This window comes from Poecilia mexicana, unplaced genomic scaffold, assembly GCF_051168715.1.
Source record: "Poecilia mexicana isolate PSO_F unplaced genomic scaffold, ASM5116871v1 scaffold_9, whole genome shotgun sequence".
NCBI classification, from domain to species: domain Eukaryota; kingdom Metazoa; phylum Chordata; class Actinopteri; order Cyprinodontiformes; family Poeciliidae; genus Poecilia; species Poecilia mexicana.
In genome coordinates, this window is record NW_028263378.1 from 31,066,433 (window position 1) to 31,089,348 (window position 22,916).

At 40.7% G+C, this 22,916-nt stretch overlaps 1 protein-coding gene across 1 annotated transcript; it reads left to right on the forward strand.

Annotated features, from left to right (window-relative positions):
* Window positions 1-943: 943 nt before the first annotated feature.
* On the forward strand, window positions 944-20,213 carry nr6a1a (nuclear receptor subfamily 6, group A, member 1a). Its single transcript, XM_088008468.1, has 8 exons — window positions 944-1,211; window positions 2,724-2,779; window positions 3,677-3,837; window positions 4,976-5,206; window positions 6,543-6,797; window positions 12,666-12,787; window positions 12,873-13,025; window positions 14,697-20,213. The coding sequence occupies exons 1-8, from the start codon at window positions 944-946 to the stop codon at window positions 14,825-14,827; spliced, it is 1,377 nt and encodes a 458-aa protein (XP_087864594.1). The 3' UTR covers window positions 14,828-20,213.
* The last annotated feature ends 2,703 nt before the right edge of the window (window positions 20,214-22,916 follow it).

Here is a 22,916-nt window from a genome sequence, read left to right on the forward strand (position 1 = left end):
AAAAAATACAAAAAGCAGTTTTGAATTGTTTATTCTAATGTACATCTTATCACTAATGTTGTATGCTTAGTGTTTATGTCAGTTTTTTTTACAAGTATTATTGAAATACACCCCACTATATTGTGGCCTTTATTGAAGGTTAGGTTGCAGTATAATCTACTCATTATAAAGAAAGTTACACTAACAGAAAAACAATCATTTTACAAAAAGCCTATTTATCCTGATCAGATACATTAGCATTTAACCAGATACTCTTGTGAGACAAATTTAATTGTAAACTTGCTACAAAAATGAGTTGTCTACAGAGCAACTCAGGGATGGAACAAAAGAGCACAGAGGTCTTATTTGTCTTAAATCGTATTTTTTTTATATCTAGGTTCATGTGTGCAATTTGTCAAATGTGAGGTCCGACTAATCTTATGCATATTATAAGTTAATGTTGAAATTGTCTTATTTGTCATATGAATACTTTTATGTTTTTATCCATTGGACTTTAGGAAGATTAGTAACCACTAATGGGAATCCTAATCAATAAACAATATTTCTAATCTGGATGCTACAGGTTGACTTGTACTGATTAGCTGGGCAACTTTTCTACAGCTGAACAGTTCTGTGCTCCAGAGGCCACTGCACTTCTACCATACTGCTGCTGACAGAAGGGAAGGGAGAGACTGTGAAGAAGTCAGTTGTGTCGTTTTGAGTCATCAGGGCTCCTGAATAAAACATGCCTAAGACATCTCAGTTCTCCATCCGAGTTCCTGTTACTGCCCAATTTTCACATAACCATGGTCTTAGCTGAGGTATCTGCTGGGTCACCTTACCAAATCCCAAACAACTCTCATGATCTCAGTTAAAAAAATGTGGCTTTCACAAAGATTTCAGCACCTGCTATAAAATTGGTATTTGTGTAACTGCGACTAAAATATCAAAATGTATTGTTATAATGGTTTTAAATGTTATCCCCCAAACCCTATGTGCAGATGATGCAGCTGACCAGCGTACTTGCCTTATTTGTGGAGACCGGGCCACAGGCCTGCACTATGGCATCATCTCCTGCGAAGGCTGCAAAGGCTTCTTCAAGCGCAGCATCTGCAACAAGCGGGTGTACCGCTGCAGCCGGGACAAGAATTGTGAAATGTCCCGTAAGCAGCGCAACCGCTGCCAGTACTGCCGTCTGCTCAAGTGTCTGCAAATGGGGATGAACCGCAAAGGTAAGGAAAATAATATCAGTTTAAGCAAATAGATTATCTATGAATCATATCTGATGCAAATAAACGCAGAAGAATATTAAAATATTTTTACAGTTGGACTTGGCCGGATGGTTCATTCAAGTGCAGAGCCTTTAGTTTCTTTAGTTTCTCTTAGTTTATAAACTGTCAGTTTGGACTGCAACTAACAATTATTTTAGTAATTAACTATTCTGATGATTAATTGATTGATTGGATAAAAAATTGGCACATTCTGTATATTTTTCATTTGACTGTTTATACATATAAATATAATAAAATATGTAGATAGAAAAAAAAATCATTCAATTCCTTTTTGAGATAAGAAAATAAACATTTCATTTCCCCTAAATGCAATAACATTTCTTTAGGGAATACTTGATTGATTTTTTTTTTCTTTTTTACCTTAAATGCAAAATTACATACTGTACAGTTTTGGCTTAATTGCTACTCTGACTGTGTTATTCTCTCAGCAAATGCACTTTGAATCTGGACACTCTAGTTAATAATTACCTTACTAGTAAATTAATTGACAATTATTTCAATAATTGATTCATCACAATGAACCTGATACATTTTTGCATGCCTAGTCTGTTTCTTTTATTACCAGCTGGTCTATATTATTCCTTCATATAACTGTTAACTGCTGTTTCTAAATCTGGATGAGAAATTGACTTGCATTAAGAAGAGTTTTTGCCCGCAGATTTTTTTTTTTAATAACAGTGTTTAAAAATGAAGCTGGTGATGCTAGCTAGCACTTATGTTTGCTGAGGTAACAAGACTGTGTAGATAAACTTTCCTGCTGCCCTGTGACCCTGCCCATCAAATATTTACTGGAGAAGACGTTTTGGGTCATGTGATGACAGCCTGATGTTGGGTATCTGGCTACAGAAAACTAATCTGGTTCCTTGTTGTAGAACCAGCTAGAAACTAGCTTTAACACCAGGTTGTATGTAGCACTGTGGGAACTTTTGGAAAAACCCAAAGCCTTCACAACATGATTCCTAAAGTAGCCAGTGAATCAGTTCTGCTGTGAAGCCAGGAAACAGTTTCTTCATTTTACTCAAAGCTTCTGAACTTAGAGACCAAACAAACCTCCCCCAAGCTTTTTGTCATATTTTTCCCTTCCTGAAGCAGAAATGTCTCAGGAAGGGAGACATTCCCCAGGCTTGAGGCCTTTTATGGCCACATGCTGCCCCCTGGTGGGGTAAAAGTTTTACTAACTATATGGGCTTCCTGAATGATTAACCTTTTAGTTTATATTGGGTCTGCAGTGACTTTAACTAAATCCAAATTAGTTTTAAATCGTGCAGGGAATTTCTTCCTGGATTTCACTCAGAAATAGGGAGGAAGAAGAAATAAAAGTCATCCATGGCTTATGATGAAAACCAGAACCATAGAGAAAATTCCTATATTTGCTACTAGGTAGTGCTCTTATACATACTCATATAAACAAATGTGGGTTCATTTTTTTTTTTTTTTTTTTGTGGCTCACAGCAATCAGGGAGGACGGCATGCCAGGAGGGAGGAACAAAAGCATCGGGCCTGTGCAGGTAAATCAATTCAAATGTTGCTTCATGTGACTTGCTCTGACCCCAGTCCAACATACAACCGCTTCTACACACAATTCTATTCCGTTTTATCCCCAGAAATACCTGGCATAAAGAGAGCGCCTTTAAAGACTGAACCATTCATTAAATGACAGCTTGTACAGCTTGTAATGGTCTGAGTGGCGCAGTAGTGCAGCACTACTCGTTTCACCGTAGGGAGGCTCGTGGAGTTATGAGAACGAGCCCTGACCTTGTTATATCACCATCGTGCAGCTGCTGATTATTCCTATGCAGCTGCAGCTTCATTATGGAGGAGAGTGAGAGAAGCTGAGTGGACATGAGGATAAGTGGCGTTGAGGCGCTATTCACCAAAGTAATATGTTCGATTCTTTCCTGCTCAATTCACAGAGTCAAAACACAGCAGTGCCCACTTCCATTAAAAAAAATCCCTTTTATTTCTGCCCCCCACCGGAAGGAGGACCTTTCACTCATTAATATGGAATAAATGGCCTGTTTTGGTTTATGTGCTGAATTGATGGAAGTGAAAGCGAATTGACCCCAGTCATCTCTACGATGCCCCACGTGCTGAGGCCTTTCATCGAGGCCTTTGTTTGTGTTTCTGGCTGCTCTGACCTGCAAGGATCCTATTATTTTAGGCCTGTGTGCCACTCAGTTGAACACTATCTCACACACACACACACACACACACACGCACACACACACACACACACACACGTTCTCTTTCTCCTCTAGTTCCCTGTTTCATTGTGCGATTGTGTCCTTGCTCCTCGCCGCTTGAGTAAAAAGCATCACGCTGCCAGTCACCGTTTTTCAATTAAGCTGAGAAAAACACTGATTTTCATTGAGCGTTCTGTAAGCGGGTTTATTTGTGTGTTTCAGATCACAGAAGAGGAGATAGAGCGAATCATGTCAGGGCAGGAGTTCAAGGAGGACGCCCCGGAGCACACCTGGGGCAACAACGGCGACAGCGACCACAGCTCCCCCAGCAACGGAGCCTCTGAGGGCAACCAGCCGTCACCCGCCTCCACTCTGTCGTCCAAGTGAGTGATCGGCTCACCCACTCTGCACAGCGGTGCCAGTACTTGCCCCCATCATTGAGATAATGAGCCGGCCCTGACAGTCTAACACTTTCTCACCTACAACTTAAAGAAGGCATTCAGCAGTCAGAGAATGCCTGAACATTCCCCCCTTCGCTCAGGCTTGGTGACGATGGCAAACTCTGAGAACTTGCTGCACTATCTGCTTCTCCTGCCGCGTAGTTAAGCGCGTCGTCTGCACTCATCAAGGACAAATATTGTCTGGGCACCGGCATGACGGCATTTATTTTAGTCTCATTCTGTGTAAACATTCAGTTTATCTCAGCATTCTCATTGTCTGATTGCTATTCAGAGCAATAGTTGTTTTATCGGAGTGAATCTTAGCAGAAATGAACAGCAGTCCCAGAAAGCCTGGGCTTCAGTATGCACAAAATGTTCAATTTTTGTCTGGAAGGTTGTGAAACAATTCAACATTTTTCAATAAAAACAGGAGAGCTGCTCCGCTGTGCTTCCTTAGATCAAAAATAACACGTTCAGATGTTGACAGATCAGTCTGTAAGACTAGTGAAGGGTCAGTTTTAGCTGTCCTTAAATATCAGTTGCAAGTCTCAATCTCGTATAAGTCGTCTTGTGTCAGGTAAAAGTTTTGAGTCACGTGCAGACGTCTTCATTAAATTCTGTGACTTGAGGCTCCTAAAGGCTACTGCTAACTAGTTACTAGTATGCCTTTGCTTGCTTGCTAGCTAGCTAGTTTTTTATTTTTATTTTGCATCTGTCATGGGTTAGTGCTAAGTTATCGCCAGTTGTCTGGACAGCGTTTGTTTTCTCTACTGCATTCTTTGCCAAGAAAAGTGTTGTTAGCTTGGCACTATGGAGGGATAAGGCTGCAGAGATCCATATGCAGTGTGACAAGCACAAAGCTGCTGGCCACAAAGAGACCCCAGAAATATCACATTTGGTATGGTTGATTATAATACAGCAGGATCCCCCAAGCATAACGTATGTTTATAGTTTTTCAGTCTTTAATTTAATTTGATATTAAAAATGTCTTAAAACATCTTAAATTTGAAACTTGCAGATACCCTGACTTAAACAGGTGATGCTATCCATGTTAACCTGCGGACTCTTTTCATGCTCCCAGTCGATCCGTAGAGATGAACGGCTACACAGCAGCGCTCAGGGACCAGTACATCAACACCTCCATGTCCACACACTACCAGCTCCTGCCTCACCTGTTCAGCTACGCAGCCCAGTCAGGCCTGCTGACCCCTCAGCCTCGCGGCCTCTATCCACAGTCCCACCCTCTGGTGCTGCAGCTTGTGGCTGCTGAGGACCTGTCCCCCCTCACCACCCCAATGCTCATAGAGGACGGGTGAGTCTTTGACTGCACAACACACAACACATTCAGTGCTGGAAGGAGTCACAGATTTGTTCTGTTTTGCTCCCCACCAGCCCTCACAACCAAAATGTTTCAGATCATCAAACAAATTTCATGTCTAATAAAGATAACCAGTTAATCCAAAAAGCTGATTTCAAATGATTTGTGTTAAGGCAATAAAAGTTTCCAAACTATTCTTGCCCTATGTGGAAAAGTACCTGCTTTCCTCGTTAAATAACGATTTAGATGTGATTGAATATGTTTTCAAGAGGAACACTCAGGCCTGTTTACTGTCAGAGCTGTAGAACTGAGAAACCACTTTAATGAAAGCTGCTTGACTGTATAAAGTGGGCTAAGACCCCAAAAAGCCAATTATGTTAAATTCCAAATAGATTAAAACGTCACTCAATCTATCAGTCTGAAAACGGTTGCTAAGTAATTTTTAAAGCTTTGAGAGCCATAGCAGTAGCTGTTATTGACAGATGGAGAAAACATGGAACAATGGAGAACATTCCCTGGATTGATGACTCTCCTCACATATGGAGGACTCAGGGAGTAGGTCATAGAGGAACCAGGGAAAACACCTAAAGTTCTGCTGACTTCACTTCCATCAGCTAAAGTCAAAGTTGAGGATATAAAAAAAAGCAACCCTGGGTAAAGATGGCATCCATGGAAGTTTCCAAGTTGAAAACCTCTGCTGACCAAGAAGAACACAAAAGCCAGTTCCTTATTGATGTTCATCAAGACGTCTCAGAACACATTGTGTGTGTAGCTTTATTATCGTTTATCACAATAATTACTGGAACACTTTATTGTCCAGCAAAACTTATTATCATGACAGGCCTAGCAATAGTGTGATGGTGGAAGGCTGCTTGGCTTTTTCAAGTTATGGACAGCATTCTATAAACTGAATGGCCTAGTCAAAGTCTGGACTTCAGTCCAATTGAGATGTTGTGACATGACGCTAACCTTTAACAGACCATTCCTTCAGAAACCCTCCAATGTCGCTTCATGAAAACAACAAAGAGCAGCGATGTAAAAGTTCACTTCCTGGTTTGAAAACACTTGATTGGTTGTTGTTGCTACAGAGGATGACCCGGCCAGTTGTTAGGATTACTTTTTCCACATAGAACCATGGATTCGGATATTTTATTTTTCCGTTATGAATAGAATCACCATTTAAAACTGTCTTTTTGAATGTGTCTTTGTCTATGAAATTGATAATTGAAACAAAGTGTAAGAGTAAAGCAAAACCAGAAGATATCTGTGAGGGGCGCTACAGCCATTCAGCAGCAGTGTGACATCTGTCGCTCTGCCTGGTGCATCCCAGGTACAAGGTAACCCAGGTGGAGCTGTTCGCCCTGCTGTGTCGCCTGGCGGATGAACTGCTCTTCCGGCAGATTTCCTGGATCAAGAAGCTGCCTTTCTTTTGTGAGCTGTCCATAGAGGACTACACCTGCCTGCTCAGCTCCACCTGGCAGGAGCTCATCCTGCTGTCTTGCCTCACCATCTACAGCGCCCAGATCTTCGGAGACCTGGCCGACGTCACTGCCAAATACACGCCGTCTGATGATGAGCTGCAGGGGTGAGTGGTGTGGAGAGGTGTTGAGCTGCAGTAACCTTAAGTCATGTTTGGTGCTGCGTTGCTTTATCTTTCGCATTTGAAAAGAAAAGTCTCACCGGTCTGAACTAGAACATAGTATCTACAGTACTGGTGATGAAATGACTTGACCAGTTTTTGTACAATGTCAAAGATGTCACTAGGAGCGATCACTTCTGACCCCCTTAAATCCACAGGGTTTTACAAACATACGACAGTATCTGTGTTGTTCCAGCTTCAGTTCTGTCTGGAACCAGGCTGCCAGCTGCAGCAGTCAGCTGCTTTAGTTTGAATGTGTTGTGTGAAACAAACACTCAGAACACCCAGTCCTCTGCCAGAAGGCAAGGTTGGCAGCAAGCTAGCTGTGTGCTTATCAGCCTACAAACCACATATTGTGTTAAAAACAGGAACAGAACAACAGGATTCCTATCTATGCTTGAAAGTGTAGGAGTTGTTTTTAATATTTCCCAGCTTTGGAAAAGTACAGGTTAAAGTGAAACACAACTTTGAAAAAAACATTTACTCTCTTAATATGGTTCTCCATATAAATAGATTCACTTTTTCTATTCTTGATATACAATAAAAAAATAGTTATTCTCAGTGGGAAACTTTGTATACAAGACATGAGAAAAAAGACTAGAACAGTTTTCAAAGATATAAATATATTTTCTTGTGAATAGATTTTCTTGTGAAACAGTCAGCAGGTAGAGATAATAAAAACCCTGACACAAGTCCTGGCATGTATTGGAAGTTTATAAATGTTGGTTTTATAACATAAAATTGTCCCTCTGACTGAAAACAACTGAAAGATGTGAAGGAATCATGTAGGAATCCTGGAACGTACCCAGAAGGCAGTGTTGTGTTCAAGACCACCTAACCCGAGACCAAGACAAGACCAAGACCAGAGTGTATCGAGACCGAGACAAGACCAAGACTTTTAGGGTCCGAGACCAAGTCAAGACCAAGACCGAGGAAAGTCGAGACCGAGTCAAGACCAAGACCAGCTACAGCTACATGACACAATAAAATGTAAAATATGATAGAAATTGCTTCTCAAAATAATCTGAAAGATCCATATTCCCATAAGAACACCTAGATATTAAATACTTAATACATTTTACCAATATTAAATATTCCATTTCTGTGCTACAATGTGTGATGGTCTCGTCCCATCATTTGGCATTTGCCCATATTGCTCATGTAAGAAACCACCACTGTCTGCACCATTAAAATAGCAATTGAGGCAATGCCCTGATGGTAAATAACGCTCAACTATGAACACTGACCAAGGAGCAACAAGCAAGAAGTAACCAAACAGAAGGCGCTCACCATGACTGTTTTCACTCTCTATCCCAGTACATGAAGCCAGGTAGTCTGACACCATGGCAGACATTACAGCTGCCACTTTGAACAAAAACAATCAAAGAGCAATGTGCATGCTCTGCGTGCTCTTTCGTTCTTGTGTTTTAGTTATTTAATTTAAATAACAACGTACATAATTAAATTAAATAATGATGCAGTGTACACAGAGCATTACTAGAACAAAGAACGGGTGTTCTGTCAGGTCAGATCGTCGTACGCTTAGCACGAACTCGCGTTCTGTCAGATCAGCATACATTGTCAGATAGACGTACGCTTAGCTCAGACATGCATACGCTGTCATTACTATATGATTTTATTTAATCAGCAACATAGAATCATGACGTAGATCATACACTTGGTTATTAACAGTTGTATGGCATCCAGCTGCAGCCAGACCTGCTTTAAATACACTTTGAAACCACGACAACGCATGTATATCTATCTAGTTATCATATTATTGTCAGGATCGGAAGTTTTCTGTTTATTTTTGAGTAGTTTCCATGTTTATTTGTTATCCTGTTTCCCTGTGAGTCTCTGCATTTCCACGTTGATTGTTCCCAGCTGTGTCTCGTTCCCTTGTTTACCTCCCTTGTATTTAAACCCACCTGTTGTCTTTGTCTCTTGTCGGGTCCTCGTCTAACGTCTGTTTCTGTACCCTGTGCTGCCAGATATTTTTGGATTTTGAGTTGTTCTCCTGGTTCGTCATTAAATCATAATTTTCATCATGACTACCTGGTTTCTCCGGCGTCTCCCTCACCACTCACAACCACACAACATGACAATTATGTCATATTATAAACAATTTAATGACTTATTTTTGTCATAACTTGTTGCGTATGCTGAACTGACAACTCCACTGACGGTCGGACTTCTTAAGGCGCATGCGCTGGCATGGTACTCACTGCATGTATGCTAGCAACATAGAATCATGACGTAGATCGTCATACACTTTGTTATTAACAGTTGTATGGCATCCTGACTTGGCGGTTAAGTGAGTTTTACACGGGCGTGTGTTGTAGCTGACTCCAGCTGCAGCCAGACCTGCTTTAAATACACTTTGAAACCATGACAACACATGTATATCTATATAGTTATCATTGAAAACAATTTAATGACTTATTTTCGTCATAACTTGCTGCATATGTGAACTGACAACTCCTCTGACGGTTGGACTTCTTAATGCGCATGCGCAGGCATGGTACACACTGCATGTATGCTATTCTGACAGCGTATGGCTATCTGATAGAACAACGGCTCTCAGTGAGTAACACTCCAGTCCTATCTAATAAGAGCCTTGGAGAAGAATCGACTGTTTCTGAATGTCACCTCACTATATTGCAGACTTTTGGACATAGCGTTGTCCTATATATGTGACAAATCAGTCAACACCTCCGCACAATAACTCAGACAGTGAGTGACTTTTTTCATCACAAATTCTTATGTGAGTCTATACAGCTAGCTTTGCTAACATCACGTCAACGGAGCTTACCTTCTTTGAGCTACTTTTCTAAGTGACGAAAATAGTAAGACGTTGTCCCCACCGTCTGTGAAAGCGAAGCGCTGCTGAGTTAGCTGTGGCCATCGGATTTCTTACTATTTATGCAGCGCTATTATATTACTGACGATTAGACAAACATTTTCTGCCGCTGAGAGAAAACTACTGTGCATGTCCTGGAGCACCGCGCGCGAGTGAAAGGTGGGGAGGGGAGGGGAGGGGGAGGGGGTAACAGAAACACGTAGTTGCTTGGATTTTAATTGGTGCGTTTTGCATCCACTGAAAACAAAGATGTTAACAAATAAACTGGACAGTATGCTGCACGTTTAGTGATATTTTCACAGTTGCGGTCTCGACTGGTCTTGAAATAAAATGCCGAGTCCTCAACGCCCGAGACCGAGACAAGACCGAGGCCAAATGCGGTCGAGTCCGAGACGAGACCGAGACCATCAGAAAATGGTCTTAAGACCGGTCTCGACACCAAGACCGATCTCGAGTACCACAACACTGCCAGAAGGCATTACTCACTGCTTTCTTTATAAAGTTATTATTAAAGTAAGTCATTTTTTTCTCATACAAATATGTAAAAAATTTACGTTGGATGACACATGTATTTACATTCCACAGTACAGTTAAATGGTAAACAGCTCGTTTATCATGTCCACAGGACCTCAAAGCGCTTCAGACTACATTCAGTCATTCACCATTCACACACACACACACACACACACACACACACACACACACACACACACACACACACACACGCACACACGCACACACACACACACAAACACACACACACATTGATGGTGGTGAGCTACTGTTAGTAAATGCAGCTGCTCTGGGGCAGAGCAAAGGCGAGGCGAGGCTGCCGTGCACCATAGCCACTGGGGCCATCAGAGCCACCGGGGGCCACCGTGGCCTCTAACCACCAGCAGCAGGCAAGGCGGGTAAAGTCTCTTACCCAAGTACACAATGACAGAGGCAATGGGGATTGAACCGGCAACCTGCCGATTGTGGGGCAAACCACCAACATCCCAAGTGTCCCAAGCCTTAATATTTGAATGTTATTCATAATGGATATGTTAAAGTCCCAGTCCTAATTGAATCATCTTTCAGTAGATGGCAAAATGGACGCCAAATTGATATATTGTTTCTTATTAAAATGAGGAGCACCAGCATAATTTCCACTCTCTTGAGCTCGCCTGAATATAAGCCATCTTCAGTTTCCTCCTGCATACTAATCCACTGAAGTCGAATTCTCTCTTTAGGGTTGGAATTGAACAGCCTCAGAATCTACACACTTCCTCAGTTTCTCTTCAGTCTTGATGTAAACATCCATATATTAGACAGTGTTCAAAATGTTTGAAAAAAGTTCAAATAGTCCATAAGTCACTGTATATATTTCGGAAATTACTTAACAACCCTTCCCAGATTGATGGGTAGCAACAGTTGCTTCTCTAAAACCATCACTGTGGTGTTTTCTGAGTGTTAGAAGCCACCTGTATTCTCCATGTTAGTTGACTGAATAAGTACAAGTATTAGTTCCAGACGAGATTTCTTTTAAATTATTAAATATTATCAGAACAAAGGTACAAACATATCAAAACAATGTTGTAAAATTACTTAGAAAAAGACATTTTAATGAGAGTATTTAATCCTGATGTATTAAAAGATCAAGTAGGTTCTATTAGTAAAACTGACACCAAAGGATAACTTCACAAGGTGCTCAACATTAATCATTTTCATTTTTTGTTATATTTTTTGCCAGTCATTGTAAAATTAGCATTTCATTCTTCTAATATTACGACTTTATTCTTTTAACGGGTTTATTGTTGTATCGTTGACTTTTTTCTCATATTATTACGACTTTATTCTCGTAATCAAAATTTTTTTTCGTAGCCTTAACCTGATACTCCATTGTACAGAATGTTTCACTTCAGTAATAGTTTAGCAGAGCTGTTCATTGTCAGTTTTGTTTTATCACTTAGCCTTTATTAATCAAACGACCACAGAAGAAGCTTCATTTAACATGGTTTCTGTTTTTACGGACATGAAATGCTTTAGCCGGAGGAGCCTTCAGATGAAGCTGCTGTGATCAGGGTCATTGGCTTTGCAGCATTTTCATGAATGTCAGAACTCATTGGGGCGGGTGTGTGTGTGCGTGTGTGTGTGTGTGTGTATTATCTCACTCATTACAATAATCAGTGTCTCCCACGGCTGTCTTGTGCAGGCTGTTAGCATCCACAACATGTTGGCTTTCCCAGGTAGCCTGCTGGACCTCTGCCCTAATGATTCACCAAGAAGGATGTAGATATCAGGAGTTCCATGTTCCACGTTACAGAGGCGAGTCGTTCTGCTCTGGGGGCCCTGCGTCTCTCAGCAGGGACATTATTTTTCTTGGTGAAGGGCCAGAGCAGGAATCTGTGAACAGGAGGACTCCCCGAGCCAGAGCTGTGACTAGCACCGTCTGGCATGAGAAAAACACAGCAGGTAGAATGGGATGAGGGGTGCAGGGGGGTGGAGATGAATGTGTAAATCATGCTTGAATTATCTGACTTTATGACACGCATCCCTGTGATATATGGTGGTGCTGCGCCGCTCCGGACAGCCGGCCTTTGAGTTTAGGGCTTTCAGGAGGGGGGGGTTGATTTACAGCAGCGATGGTTAACGTTGTCATAGAGATTAGGAGTTTAAGAGCCACAGAATCAGGGAGGCGATGATGAGGAAAATTAAACTTCATGAATGTTTCTATTTCCTCCAAAAATCTGTGGGAGAAAGAGATGTTTTCAGCTCTTTGAGTGGATTTGACAGAATCCTCCCTCTTTTCTGAAACAGACAAAATACTGTGAGCATTTGTCTCGCAGTAAAAATACCCAAACATTTTACTGGATCTGTAAAAATGCAGTCATTTTTACAGATTCTGTGTAGAGAAACAAAACCATTTTAAGCTTTTCTGTCCAACTGTCAAGTGTGTTTGTGTGATCCCACAGCTTCAGTGAAGATGGGATGGAAGTGATGGAGAGGCTGATATATTTGTTTCGCAAGTTCCACCAATTGAAGATCAGCAATGAGGAGTACGCCTGTATGAAGGCCATCAACTTCCTCAACCAAGGTGATAAAGAACAGCTGTCTGCTGTCCCTGAGTCCAAACTGTCGTGACCATGTAGCATGACCATAACGCTGCTGTCTCTGTCCAGATATCAGAGGACTGTCCAACGTCTCCCAGCTGGAGCAGCTGAACAAGCGCTACTGGTACGTGTGCCAGGACTACACCGAGTACAAGTACCCGCACCAGCCCAAGCGCTTTCCTGAGATCATGATGTGTCTGCCCGAGATCCGCTGCATCGCAGGTAAGACCTGAGGCAGCCAGAGGGCAGCACGCCATTCCTCAGACATATTTCTAGATCCAAATTCCAGAGGAAAGGGTCTAACCTAAAGCTGTATGTAACTTTTACACAATTATGTTTTTTCCATATTTGTTAAAACTGTGACCATGTTGGAACAGTATGACACAGATCATTTGTGAAAAGATGGATCTCCTCCTTCTCCATGAGCTATAGCTTCCATCTGAAGAAATGCACAGGTCCCAGTCAGAAACAACCAATCAGAGCCAGGAGGAGGAGCTTAGCTCTGTCAGTCAACGTCATGTACTCACTGCTCAATGTTGTAACGGCTGAGAAACAACTTAGAGTTCCTGGAAAACTGTTTATCCGCTGTCTTTGGTGCCATGCTAACTAGCTTTAGCATTGGTGGGAGGCTGTGTTGTAGCTAACCAGGTGCTGCGCAGAAAAGAGCAGGCAGGGCAAAGTGATTGACAGCGCTAAGACCCTCCTCCTGGCTCTGGTTGGCTGCTTCTGTCTGAGCGGTGTGTTTCTGCAGTTAGTGGTGGGAGGAGCTGGAAGAAGGCAGAAGAGCTCAATGTTTTTCACAGATTGTCTGTTTCATACTGTACTGTCATGACATAATGGTCAGTTTAACAAATATATAAAAGTATTTTACATATATATTTTACTAAAAGATATATATTTTATAAAAGCAGCATATAAAGCAGAAACAGCAGCGGTCTCTCATTTGGATCCTGCCAGTCAGGTTGGGTTTCTTGGGAATGGGATAAGTATCAGACCTGTGGACGACAAGTGTCACAAATTACTTTTGATAATTAATTCATGGCTCCATAAAACAGAAAATGCTGCCATTGGGGACAGGAACAGGCCAACAGCAAATTCAGATGTTTTCAGCATCAGATTAAAATACCCAAACTTCCTCCTGTAAGGAGGAAAGACTCCCTACAGAAAGTCAAGTGATTATTTATATTGTGTTTAAACATTTAACTTGCACAAACTGATTTATTTAATGTAATAATTACTATTCCTACTGGCTCAATTACTTATTGATCTGCGTATCTGAAATAAAAAGTTTTATTTCTTTATATGTTAAAGTTAGTGAAATTGGAGGATGTTTTTCTTTGACCAATCAGGTGTATCGAGTGTGTAAGGTGTGTGTGAGAGAGAATTTTCAAAACATATTTTTTTCAGGTTTTATTTGACTTTGTTCCTGTTATGTAGAATATTATCACAAGACATTTTTAATAACAGTGAACTGAAATGTTTGATTTGTTTGTATCTCTATAGTGCGGGTGGCTTTTTTTTATTTTGAAACTGAACCCAAACACACCAAAGTCCACATCACATCTACATCTACAAGCATAACTGAACTACTTCCTTCTCCCTCGCTAAAACTTTTTCCTGACCTCGTTATCTACTTGTCTTAGTGTTGACAATTAGTAGCAAAGCACTTTTTTGTTTGTTATCATGAAATAATTTTGACCTTCCTACCTGGAGCAGAGATATTGATCCCTGATGCCTCCTGACGTCGGCTCACAGATCTAACAGTTCTGTTTAACTTGCTCTTGTGTTCTGATCATGGAAGGTTACCTACAGGAAGTTGCTGAAGGATAAATGACTGAGGATGTGATGTTGTGTCTCTGAGTTTGACCTGCCTCTGTGTGGTTGTCCTCCCAGGGAAGCTGGTGAACGTCCCCCTGGAGCAGCTCCCCCTCCTGTTTAAAGCAGTCTTGCACTCCTGCAAATCCAGCCTGACCAGCTACCGGACCGGCCCGTCGCCCTGCGCGACCGCCCCCTCTGGAAACTAACCTATCCCGACTGCCGAGCCTAGGGACCGGTCTCCCCTCCTGTGAATGTGACAAGCAGCTAGTTCTTTTTTTTTTTGTAATATTTTTCTTTATATATTTATTACACGACAGAGCTGAATGTATGCTGATTTACACTGTGCACATCTTCTGTACAAAACAAATGCTCAAAGATGCATTGGTCTTTGGAGTTTACAAGTGTATATCCAGTTTGCTCAATGTGTCGCCGTTGCCATTGTTAGACTAGACTTTAAAAGAGCTTATTTTATTCAGACAGGGCAGCAGGACACATTTGTGATTTGTGACTACCTCAGGAAGATGTTGTTGCTATTTTCAGGTACCTTTTCTTGCTTTGAATTGAAAAGTTGCCCGGTCTAAAATCAAACCTGTGGATGCTTTGACATCTCAATCAGAGACTGAATGTTAAAATGAGCTGCAGAAATCAGAGTTTAGAAACATCAGTGTTGTGTTGCACTGAAAATGCAAAATCCATTAGCAGAATTTTAGCTACTTTATATGCATGGACTCTCAGTTATCCTGTATTCGGGAGGCGGTCCTGTCCGTTTAACATTCCATGAGTTAAGTTGGCCGTTGTTGGATCTGTGGGATCACTGAAAAAGGAGCATACGGGTATTTTTTACAATCATAGACTAGGGATGTGAGGCTTTATTGCAGGGGAAGGGGAGGGTAGCTAGGTTTGCTGTTTTTGTTTCACTTTTCTTTCTAGACCAAAGTGTTATGCAATGCTTTCTTCAAACACCCACTAATGGGTAGGGAGCTGACAGCTCAACAAAGAATGAATATATATAAAGGAGAACTTTCTTATCAATGAAGGATGGTGATAAGAAATTAATCAATATGTCACAGAGGAGAGACCCTCAGCCGGGCAGACAAACTGGTCACCAAAATTCCACCTTAATGCTGCTAATCAGAGCCATGTTTCAGTTGCAAGAAGTGGCTTCAGTCTCACAGACTTCAACCAACACTGCCTTCATGTGGAAGCTTTCACTTTGTTCTGAAAAACCAACAAATGGGCTGCAGTCAGAGCAGTTGGTTCACTAAAGCCTCATCATGTTGGTGGAGCTCTGCCAAGTACTTCACAATAATCACGTTGTCAGTAATCATGTGACCAGAACAGAAAGAGAATCCATCAGTTGGATTCCCTTTAATGTCAGCCTCCAACATAAAAGGCTAATGTTGAAAACCATTTTCACACGACCCTGGACGATAAAGTCCGATGTGTGATGCATATCAGACATTATTCTAATGTAACTGTTGTAACCTCTTGTATCCTTTTACACCAGCTGAGCTCTTAGTTGTTTTCTTATATGCCAACCAGCTGGAAGTTCTGCAAAAACACCAAATCTCACCATGTGTTTGTGTTTTAGTTTCTAATGCAGACATCTCAGTACACTTGAAATGAGGCAAAACTAACTTCTTGCTGCAGTAAGATACAGGAGCTTGTTGTAAGTCAATAATTCCTTAATATTGATGAAAAGTGCCAAAGGCAGATTATTTCACTTATAATCTGTTTTACGAGTAAAATAATCTGTCAGTGAAACAAACTTTTTCATCAAAATTAGAGAACTGATTTAGAACAAGCTCCTATGTATTGCTGATCTATCAGCTAGTTTTATCTTATTTCAAATTTATTAACATATTTGCATTAGAAACTAGACAAAAATACTTGGTAAGATTTTGTGGTTTTGTAAATCAAGCCAAATATAATAATGTTGATATTTATCAGATTTTAAGGTCTAATAAGAATATTTTTTAAAAATGGCATGAAATTAGAGGTAGACTGGGAAAAAGCCCCAGGTTTTCCTAGTAGCTCCATGTTTTTGAAAGGTTGTGTTTGCTGTACTGGACCAGTTCACATATGTTCATCTTTAACAGAACCACAGCAGAGGAAAATGGGAATAATGCTGCATTCACTGACTTGATCTTAGGGGTCAAAAACATCCAAACACATTTTGACAGCGTTCCGGATGCAGGTCGGGAAGCTGCTTGGATTCTCTTTCTGTTCTGGTCACAAATCAAAACTTGTACAGCTAACAAGATTTGTGGTTCTTCATGTAGCTCCAGGTCTTCCTCAGCTGCAGCAACATGATGTAGCAGCAGAGGCTGTGCAGTAAAATCCTTACAGCAGGTTAAAGAAGCTACAAACAAATCCCAATTTGCTCTATTCATGCAGCTCTCTTTTTTGATTTTGTGTTTGAGAGAAAATCTCCAACTTTAACTAAAAGTCCTGATTGTTCACAAGTAAAACCAGAACTTTCTGGCTTGCAGCTAGCACTGAATGCAGCATTTGGTCGAGCATGTTTTTCTGATCCAAACCTTGAAGTTTTAGAACAACTGACCGTGAGCTGAAATGTAGCTCCTGATGGCGGCCCACGTCTTAAAGAATCAACGTTGAGTGATGGAATTTAGGTGACCCGGGTCTGGATGAGCCTCTGGGACAGATATGCACATTGTTTTAAAAGAATAGCCATAGAAAAAAAAAAAGGTCTTTATTTTTAAAATGTGAGATGATCATTTCAGACCGCTTGAATATTTCCTCGTGGATTCTTTGGGGTTTTCGCGGTTTCACAATATGCGAACAATTAAAAGCGCAGGAAGATACTGTTCTGCAACAACTTTCTTTTTTGTTGTTGGAATTTTTTTCCTTTTTTATTTGTGTTGTTTTTTTTTTTTTGCACACACCGATGAGGTTCAGAGACCTGGACGCTTGACCATGGCTGCTGCCCTCCCAGTGTGTTCCTCTGGCAGGTCCCTGCAGACCTGGATCTAAACAGGGTAAAGTGAGTGTTTTATGTTGCATTCAGGAGTTCCTCAGTGACTGTGCTGATGTACCTGTAGTGTTAGTAGATGTAGGTTTGGGGACATCGTAGGTCCTCTTTTAGAAAATGTATTTTTTTTTCTCCCCTTTTTCACAGTATTTCACTCAAGCTTTGAGAGACAGTGGTTGTAGTCTGAAGGTGAGGACCGGGGCGGGGGTCCTCTTCACCTCCCCCCATGTCTGACAGATGCCACCTGTCCTCCTCCAGTCAGCCTTCACTCCATCCTTGCTGTGTGAAATGTGTTTTCCTCTGTAGTTATTCCGAATGTTTTCAGGGTTTTTTATTCTTTTGTTGTGCTTTCTTTTCTTTTCCCAGTTTTTTTTTTTTTTTTTTGGCAGTGGGTCAAAACGATCTCCATCCTATTCAGAAGTTTTAAAAAGATGTTCAAACCAAACTCTTTCCCTTGTGTCGTTCATCACATCGCAGCAGTCGGTGGTTCAGAACTCTGAAAGGAACAGCTCTGGACTCGAGGAGATTTTCTGTTCAGAATGTTTTCCTCTAGACATGCGACCTGTTTCTACATTTGACTGATCTGGAAAATTGTGTCGTCTACCTCAGGAATCAGAGATATACGGCAGCACATTAGGGCCATCATAGAAAAGAACTGAAAAGGAGTACATTTCCGCCAAGAAACTCACAAACGTTTAGATTAATGTCAGCAATTTTCCAGAAGAGACAATGAAAAAAGTTTTTTTTTTTAAATTGCGAGAAAAAGAAGTGAGAATTTTTAGTCTTAAAATTTCCTGACATTATAGTCTTAAATTTTCTAGAAAAATTTCTGAGAATAATCTCAAAATTTGAGTTTTTTTTCCTCTGTAAATATTTGATTTTCAAAACTCATAAAATTCCAAGTTTTTTTTCCAGAAAATTTCTGAGAATAATCTCAAAATTTCTGAGTGTTTATGGCAGAAATTTACTACTCTTATTTTAAAATCTACAATGGTTAATAAGCCGTCATAAAATGGTGTTTATTTTGCAGCCAATCTCCATGTTTTCTGTTTCTTTGATAGTGTTTAGCTGCGTGGAGGAGCGTGGGGATTCTGTTTTTATCTAGCTCAGGTTTATCTGTGCAGCTTTGTGTTCTGCTCACTCACCTTTGGACAGAGGACATCTTTGTACCCGACTGACTCTTTCCACTACATGATCTCAAGGATTAACCACTTTCTGTGAACACAAACCTGAGCAATAGCGAGTGATTTTTGAAGGGAAATTCAGTCGACTGACTGCCTCACAAACACATTCACTGTCATCGACTTCTTGTCTGCACAGAAAGGGAGTGTCAAACATAGGCTGTTTGAAAAGGCTCCGTTGACACGTCACCTCGGTAACGCTCTGACCAGCGATCGGAGTCCAGATCAGACAGTAACCGAGCAGCCGCATCGCTGCCTGACCTCCGACCTCCTGCTCTCTCTGGACAAAGGCTTCTTTTTCTTACCTGTTTTTGTGATTTGAATGTGCAGACGAGGGCAAAGTCATTCATCATTTCTGTGCTGAAACTACCTCTCTAAGTTGTCGTTGTGTTTTTCTTATTTATTGCTTTCACTACATTCTGTTCTGTTGTGTTTTTCACTTGGTGCTCTCGCATTAATGTCAAACTCTTAAATCCAGACACACATTGAACCTCTCCTTACGTTCTACCTCAGACACTCCTTTTGTCCTTTGGCAGCTTTTATTATGAAAACACTCAGAGTCCCTCGTGTCCCTTGACTTTCCTTTTATGTTTTTGCTTTTGTTTTTGTTAAATTAGCGTCATTTCATATTCCAACTCCTGCCCTCTCGTCACAAATCCAGGCCTGAGATGAAAGAACGTCAGTGGCGGTGCCACATCCACCGTATCAGAGCGTTATCATGCCGACGGCTGCATTTTCTCCACATCACGATACGCCTCAGTGTGTTTGTGTTTATTTTTTAATCCCCATTGTGTTCCCTGATTATTGTTCCTTCAAGGCAACACAGAGCGCTATCATATCTGACTGTCAATGCTGCTTGTGATCGATTATCAATGAGAGAATGGAGCTGTGGTCAAACTGACCTCTCCTGGTGTTGACGTGCGGCGGCGCTCTCGTGTGACCCTGGCGCTGTGGCACGAGAGTACAGACCTGCTGTGAGCGGACCTCTGATGATGCGGATGGGGGCGGGGCCTGCTCAGGCCTCAGCTCCGCCCACCTGATGTCCTCAGATTCAAAGTGCCGGGCGTCACTAATGACACAGCCCACTTCATAGTGTGAAGTCCTCACCGTTGGGTCTGATGTTCTCATGAAGCCGGGGACTCCTGGAATCTGAAACAGAGCCGTGACACTGCCATGACCTTTGAACAGGAGCATGGGTTGCAGGAGTGAATGAATGTTGACATATCTCAGGGATTAAATACATTTACACGATTGAATCAATTCACTGAAACGTCTTTTTTTTCTCCCTCTTCAGAAATCTCTTGTCTGCTCTTGTTACTGTAACTACCTGTGAAGAATGTGATCCATTACGTGTTTAAAGCATGTTTAGAATGTTTTAGGACTTGAAACCAAATAAATGTGAATGTTATGCAAGTAAAAGCTGTTGGTCTCTTTGTTCTTTATGGTTCAGTCTGAGATGGTCTCAGGGTCACGAGTTCAGGTCTTTGGACCAACATCTGACATCATGTCCTCAGCAGAGCATTGATGCTTGGCTAGAGGAGAACGCAGAAAAATACTGAAAAACTATTAAGAGTACATATACATACAAGTGTTACAATAACACTTTATTTGAAGGGGCGTGAATAAGACTGTCATGACACTTTCATAAACATGACATAACACCTGTCATGAACATGAATAAGCCTTCATGAATATTTATGACTCTTGTCATAAAGTGTCATTCGGTAAATTATGACACTTTTAATACAAAGTTGACATTATTCAAAATGTCTTTGTTATGACAACTTGACATTAACCAGGAAATCATTACTGTTTAAACTTTACCTTTAATAACATAAAGTTACCTCATTTTTAAAGTGCAATCAGTAATACTTTTATAACAAACTTATATCAGTAATGATTTCTTGGTTAATGTCAAGATGTCATAACAAAGACATTTTGAATAATGTCAACTTTGTATTAAAAGTGTCATAATTTACCGAATGACGCTTTATGACAACAGTCATAAATATTCATGAAGACTTAATGATGTTCATGACAGGTGTTATGTCATGTTTATGACAGTGTCATGACAGTCTTATTCACCCCCTTCAAATAAAGTGTTACCAGTGTTATTGGCATAAATAGAAAATATAAAAAATAGATTGAATATACACATTAAAATATTACTAAATATATAGAAGAGGAAACGATAAGAATGATATTGAACTGGATGATTGTCAAGCCGTCTGAATGCTAATGGGAGATAACTGTTTCCAGTAAACACCTGTTTCCTGGTGATCTAAATGCAGGTTGTTCTCAGTAAATTAAAATCTCAAAAATGTAAATAATTTCAGTGATTTAGCTCACAACATAAAACTATACCCATAACAGCCCTGTGATTCTCTGTGGGGTTAAAGGTCAGGGGAGTTTGTTGAGCAATCAAACACAGTAACTCCATGATCATTGGACCAGTTCAGTACCCTTCTCAATGTGGGTCAGAACCAAGTCCAGATCAAAATCAAACCAGCTGGTCAGCAGAGGGAAGCAGGACGTTTTCTGAGACTTCCTGCTAAGCTGCACTGACTGTGGAGCTCAGAAAACCCAGTGGACCAGAACCAGCAGAGGACATGGCAACTCAAACCATCACTGACTGTGGAGTTCAGAAAACCCAGTTTACCGACAGTCTATGTATTTCATGAGCACTTCTTATGAAAAAATTAATACAATTCATTCATAATGATGTAACTTGAAAGCGTCCAAATAAAAACTGCTTTGACTTGATTGATATGATAATAGTTGAGCACAAAGCTGTTATCTTAAAGGTTCCATTCATGTGGCCCTCAAAAAGCCTTGCAGCAGGCAGGATTTGGCCCCTGGGCCTTGAGTTTGACACATTGTGCCTACTGGATAAGCCTTAATATGTTGGCATCATTATGTACTTTTTCTATTCTGTTCCTATAATTTTCTCATTTGCTGAGAAACTGAGTTTGTGTTATTTATTTTCTAAGTCATAATCATCAAAACGAACTGAAATAAGTGCTTGAAATTGTATCACTCTGTGTATAATGTATGAGTTTCCCTCTTTGATGATAATCTAAATTATTGAAATGCATTTGTATACCATTAATCTTTTTTTATTCTCAAGAGCTGCTTATTCATTAGAAGTTCTCTGTAAATAGTGAACTACTGATGAAACTGACTTTGCAGCCGTTAGACTGTTGCACATTACGCACAAAAGTTTTATGTTGATAATGAAACACAGAGAAACGAAATCCGTTATACTTGAGGAATATTATGGCAGTGAAGTTTAATGAGAAGGTTATCTGTGACTAGTTGTGGCTGCAGAAGCAGCCGCAGATTCCAGAGAATAAAAAATGTGCTGCATCTGAAAATCTGAAACCATGAGTTTGATGAAATCTCATCAGCTTACTTCTAAACTAAATGAAGGTGTTTTTAGCTTTTGGACAGAAACAAGTGAAAGCTTTCATCGTCTGAATGTCAAATCTAAATCGAAATGCCATTCATTTTTTACAGATATAACAGTTTTAATGTAACAGTGGGAGGAGCTCAGCCAGTAGTAGCTGTTATTCAAGAACCACTACAGCTTCCCTATTAAAGCTGCAATATAACCCAAAGCACAAAACAGTCTTATTCTTTGACAGCTCATCAGGGCCGTTGTAGACAGAAAAACAAAAGAGGAAATTTTCACCAGGAAATGCTTGAGGTTAATCTCAGAAACGTTCTGGAAAAAAGTTTGAAAGGTCAAAAAAATTGCTAGAAAAATCGGAGAATGTTTTTGACTTTTAGAAATGTCCTGAATTTCACAAGTTGAAGATGTTTGACTTTTGAAACTAAGCTCCAAGATTTTTTCTAGAAATTCCCAGAGATTTTTTTTTGTGTGTGAAAATGAACTCCTTGTTTTTCCTTTCTATCTACTCAATCTTTACTTTGATGCTGAAAATGCAAAGCTTCCTAAAACTGGAATCAGCATGTTTTCTTCTAGAATCTGGGCTGCATGATGTATGAAACCAGGTAGAGTCTCTACAGTCAGTCAGGTTGCCTTTGCGCTGACGGATGGCCGCCTTTGCACTGCTGATTGCATCATGAGTGGAGCGGGCCACGGGTCCAGAGGGCGTCACT

Coding starts and splice junctions, on each gene's coding strand:
- nr6a1a (XM_088008468.1), top strand. CDS start 944: ATGGTTTTAAATGTTATCCCCCAAACCCTATGTGCAGATGATGCAGCT. Junction 5,207..6,542: donor CCAATGCTCATAGAGGACGG/GTGAGTCTTTGA, acceptor GGTGCATCCCAG/GTACAAGGTAACCCAGGTGG. Junction 6,798..12,665: donor TCTGATGATGAGCTGCAGGG/GTGAGTGGTGTG, acceptor GTGATCCCACAG/CTTCAGTGAAGATGGGATGG.